The 5,474-nt window shown below is 47.9% G+C and overlaps 2 protein-coding genes across 2 annotated transcripts in view; one reads left to right on the top strand and one right to left on the bottom strand.

The window, feature by feature from the left end:
* T265_02745 (hypothetical protein) overlaps positions 1–1,100 on the bottom strand; it is a gene marked incomplete at both ends in the record, with an annotated part of 24,506 nt that extends 23,406 nt beyond the window's left edge. The window contains one exon of the mRNA XM_009167060.1: positions 1,026–1,100. Within this exon, the coding sequence (XP_009165324.1) occupies positions 1,026–1,100 (75 nt within the window). The remainder of the gene's footprint in view (positions 1–1,025) is intronic.
* Positions 1–5,474, top strand: part of T265_02744 (hypothetical protein) — a gene marked incomplete at both ends in the record, with an annotated part of 77,910 nt that overhangs the window by 26,514 nt on the left and 45,922 nt on the right. The gene's annotated exons all lie outside the window — the stretch shown is intronic.

Raw genomic sequence — 5,474 nt, 5'->3', positions numbered from 1 at the left:
GGGGTTCCCCCCCCCAAACGCGCCCTTTCCGGTGTCCCCCCCAGCCACAACGTCATATATGATTCTGCGATGAGTGAGGACTTCCAAGAGAGGCCTGGCGAGAGATTCGTTTCGATTTAAGTCGATTTGACTTTTTAATACTCACGTGGGGATTTCGGTCAGAAGTGTTAAGAAAAATTTGGGCTAAGGTCGCCAACAACCAAATAGTAGATTGTTGATGATAATAAGCCTAGAAAAAAATTTTCAACAGCTGCCAACAGATGGGATGACGGGTATTGATCCATTTCCGTTACCCGACAGTCCGACCGCTGGTCATACTATTCCAAACCTATTGTCACGGTTCTTCTTTGAATAGTTCTACTCGAATGTTGTGCTATTCAACCACGAATAACGGTTTCCAGAGGTTCTAGGTTGAGTTAGAATCTCCAGCTTCTCGACAACCAGTCAGCGTAACGGGTTATTATCCACGATCTCCCTAAGATGGCATTCGTTCACACAGCATTCATATAACAGAATACCCATAGGTCTCTCAACACACGTAGGTTGGTAGCAGCTAGGTACGATTAATGTGAATTACAGTTGAAGGGCTGTGGAAATTTAGTCGAGCCAACTACCATGTACATTCTAATTCAGATACGTTGGGCACACCAAAGTCTGTTATTCATAGACTTCAATCCAGCTCAGGTTACTATAGTTTTTCTTCCCGCCCCACCGCTGCATATTTCGTCAGTGCACAAGTATGCAGTGCAGTCGCGCGGGATGATCGGCTTGACAAACACGAGTGACAAGCGCACACCTTTGTGTCACGTGATCCTTCAGTGGCATTGTGCCTGTTGTCTCATTGTCAAAATTTCATGCGACCTTGAAAGTCAGTTAAACAACGCCATCGGTTGAGCGGCTTACTTCCCTTCTTTGGTGAACAGTACGGGGTTCTTGTTGAAAGAGCACAGGGAATCCTCATAGTACTGGCGTACAGGTAGGTCAACTAGGTCGGATTCGAACCCAACGCATGCATCTCGACTTACCCTTCCTAGGCTTGGGTAACCTGGTAGTATCCCAGCCCTTGTGCTTCCTTCGGCCAACACGGCAGCCACCATCATCTAGTATCCCAGCCCTTGTGCTTCCTTCGGCCAACACGGCAGCTAGGCACCATCATCATGATCATCGTCGACAGCACTGATGCTTCGCTGTCGTACAACCATGATTTATTTGAAAGTCCTGTCGTGAAGAAAAGGATAAAAGTAGATGTTGAGGGGACCTAGTGCTAGCATACTACAGTCTTACCCGGGTGACCACACCTCCAGACAATTATCCAGGAAATCTAGATAGAAACTGACTGCAAGAATGCCATTCACATCGATTGGCAGCCATATCTTGCAGCGTCTCCAACCAGGTGCTGTGCGGATTTTGCCGTCCCCACCCTGGTAGGCGAGTAGCACCAACATCATCCAAACGTTTCGTCAATTGTTGGCCGAGGCGAGTAGCACCAACATCATCCAAACGTATCGTCAAGTCAAGTGTTGGCCACTTCTTTGCTTCCGCCAATCTGAATTTGGCACGGGAAACAGCACCCTCTTCGACAAACGATGTTTCGGCATACGCAACACATTACGTAAACAAAACAGCTTCTGTTGCTAGACACATTCTTCAATGGACCTACCCGTTGCACGACCGAAGACTCGCTTTCTATTTGCTTAGTTCCGGACTCACCGACACCAACTCACACGAGCTATAGTTCTTAGACAACAGTTGTTGGACACTTGAAGACGTCTCAGTTCCAACGCTCGACCACTCCAAGCCTCACAACCACAAAACAAAACAGCCCCATTGTAGCCTGATGCACACGTCCCTTGAGATCCATGGATATACCGCTTCGACGCCATAGGTATCTCAAATTAGCCCACGTGACCCGGGACTTGCAGATCCATGCATTGACCTCGTCTGTCATACTACAGTCAAGACTAATACAACTTCCAAAATACGTAGAACACTCCACAACTTCCAGTACCTCTCCCTCGACCGTAATAGGCGTTTTCAGTGACTGCATGTCCACGAGCATGACCTTACACTTTGTGGGTGAAAAGTGCATACCAAAGGACGTGGTGACTTTGGTCAGTTCATCCAAAAACACCTGTGCCTTTTTCTCCTCTTCGAAGGCAAGAACTATATCGTCTGCATAATACAGATCGACAAGGTTTTCGTCACAGGCTATGTGAACACCAGGATTCTGAAGACCTTTCAGCGGTTGTATCACTATCTCATCGATCTCGAAATTGAATAGGAGAGGAAAGTCTGGGCACTCCTGACGGACATCGCTTTATGTACGGAGGCTTTTGGAGAGCTCGTCCTAAACTCTCACACATCCGGAAGTCACAGAATACAAAGAACGTATTATGTTGACAAATTTCCAGGACATTCCTTGATAGGTGAGCGTGCCAAGGAGAACAGACCGGTCAACCGAGTTAAATGCGTGTTGGAAATCCAGGAATTCTGAAATTGTGGATCCCTTGGACGCATGATATTGTTCTATCACCTGATGGAGTGTGAATATTTGGTCAACGCAACCCTTACCAGGCCGGGACTTCACTTGTTATTCTCGGGTTAGTGTTTCACAAGCCACCATAAAACGACGAAACACGAGTGACGCCAACAGTCTCGTTGCGACTGGGGTCAGGCTGATCCCCATATGTTTGACACACTCATTATGATCCTCTTTTTCGCAAGTGGGCACTGTCACCGACTTACTGCAGTTGTCTGAAACAGTATCCTTTTCCCAAATGCACGCAAACAGATGTGACAAGGGCTGACTGAGACTTTCAGCGCCGTGTTTGAACAATGCGAGTGGTAGGTCATCCGGACCGGGAACTCGGTGGCGCTTGAGAGATTATATACAGTCATAAACCTTCGTGGCCGTAGGGGGTTCCGGAGTTCTACGTCAGTTGTAGACTCCAGATGAGTGGCAGCTGGTGGCCACGGTCTCTCACCGTTCGAGGCGTTCATACTTATAAAAGATGGTAAATCCCTTCTGATCCTCGGTGTTCCCGCTCACAGGTGGTTTCCGGGGCCCGGTCGCGTGGATCAACTGAAATAATCCTCGGACATTACCGGCTTTCTGAGCGTCTTCCATTTCCTTGGCTTTCGGTGTCCGCCGGACTTCATGGTCGGTTCGCATGCTCACTTTCACTTGACGTCTGATAATTCGTTACGTCGGGTTATGTTCGGAACCGGCTGGAATATTTCTCCGAGAGTTAAGCAATACCGCTGTTCAGTCTGATACCTACTGTGTGAGTGAACCTGGTGGCGCCCTGCCACAAGTACTGTGCAGAGGGTTGGAGATCTCATTCCAGTATGAGTTCACATCTGATGGTGGGACATTTGGAAGAGACTCCAGAAGACGATCCTGGTACATTCGTCTGCCACGCGATCGCCAAGCGGCTTGTCCGCACATTGCGCGGCCCAGGAAAACGTAGGGAGAAGCGTTTTCGGACGAATGCATAGTCAGAATCCACAAATATGTCCCAAAACGAGCGACATTCACTTATTGATCTTCACCGTCGGTAACTTATGGAAATGTGGTAGATTTGAGTTCGTAGCCGACATGCCGTTGAGTGACACCATGTGGCCAGACGAATTCGGCTATTCTGGAAGGTATTACTGCATAGTAACAGCCTGAGGTCAGCGCGCAGCTAAGGCAGTCGTTCACCATTTTCCGTACGTACTGAGTCTAGTCCATGTCGAACACCTAATTGAGTCTCAGATGCGCCAGGCCTGCCAACGTGTGCATTCAAATCTCCGACAACCGTCGCGAGCTCTGAGCTTTTAGCTGTCCGTAACAGGGGATTCAGGATGTCGTGAAACTTGTCCTCGATGATTCAGAGCTACAGTCGGTTGGGGCGTAAGCAGACGCGACAGACGTTGCCAGACGAACTGCACAGAGGCAACTACCAATGAGTATCCAGTCAAGTAAGGATCCTTCGGCCCGGGGGTTGGGACGATAACAACCCTTGCACATCCTGCCGCAGCAGGCTCTGGATCGCCAGAAATGTGCAGTCGGAAGCACATTGAGAGTGGCGGAGCGGCAAGCTCAACAACTGTGCTATCACCTTAAATTCTTGTTTCTGATACACAGCATACATCAATGCCAAGCAATTCCAGCGTGAGAGCAGGAGCAGCTTGTTGACCTGCTTGCTTCAGAGTTGGCACATTGAAGGCGACCAGACAAACTGGATGTCAAAATTTGAAGATTGATTTCGAGTTGCCAGAGGATTGAAGGCGACCAGACAAACTGGGTGTCAAGATTGATTTTGAGCTGTCAGAGGGTGTCAGCACTGGATGACGCGCAGATGTTGCTTACAAAAGCGTTGCAGAACGAACGGGGTAATCAATCCTAATTGTCGGGCCTACAGGGAGAAATTTTATTTATTGGGTTGGGAAGAGGGGGGATGGAAATTATGTGCAAGAGAAAGAAGAGAGGCGTCAGCAGTAGCATGTTTTCGCTTACGCGCCCTACGAGTAAGGCGAACAGGCTCATGGCACCACGCGAAGGTCGATATGACATGAGTTCATTTGTGTGTGTAAAATTCACGACTTTACTTGGGCTGGCATACTGCCAGGACGCCCACACCGATTAGGGTCGTGAACCAAAGCCTTTGATTCGAAAGCCTGAACTCAAGGCTGTGGTGTTTGACAGGAAATACAAATATATTAGCATTTTTACGGAACACGTCGCCACACATGTTCCAACCCCCAACCTGGAGGACCAGGAGACTGTGTTGATCAAACCTCTAACCATTGACACCCTCCAGTATAGCTCAATGGGTCGCCGAGGTACCCAGACCGTCAAACAGCAGTAGGATCCAGTCTCTTCGTGACGGAGCTAGGCACCGAAAGAGTGTTACAGCTGAACGATTGTCTCCTTTGTCTTTTTTTATCGATTACGAACAACTAACCAAGAACTCTTGCTGGATACTCCTTACACTGATATTTCTTGAGGCTACACCACATGAGATTACTGCTCTTTACCTATGTGCTCTACATATAACCTTTCCAACACACTTCTTCGTGCGACTGTTTTCCAGAGCAACACAGTGTTCGTTCATAAATTTATGCGATTTCCGTTCTCTCAGTTCACTGTCTCCAATTGCGAGCCGAATCGTTTGAAACGTGACTACTAGATTTTTCCCAAATTCTGTATTTGATTTTCTTGGCTTTGAGCAATAAGGGAGAGTAATACTGATTACCAGATTGTAAGGAGTATCCAGCTGTTCAAGTGTGTTCAAATGTGTACTAAATTCCCAAACAGTGGGTTCAATTCCGATGAATTAAAAAAGCTTGGGCGGCCTTACGGTGGGTGAGTAGCCCGTTTGTGAATCTTGTTTTCCAGTGGAACGTTTCATCATCATCATCATCACCATCATCATCGACAGCATGACATCAGTGTTCAACACCGATGCTTCACTGCCGTACAACCATGA

Source organism: Opisthorchis viverrini (assembly GCF_000715545.1).
Source record: "Opisthorchis viverrini unplaced genomic scaffold opera_v5_35, whole genome shotgun sequence".
NCBI lineage: Eukaryota > Metazoa > Platyhelminthes > Trematoda > Opisthorchiida > Opisthorchiidae > Opisthorchis > Opisthorchis viverrini.
Note: the sequence above shows the minus strand (reverse complement) of the source record. Positions and strands in the feature narration are given on the sequence as shown.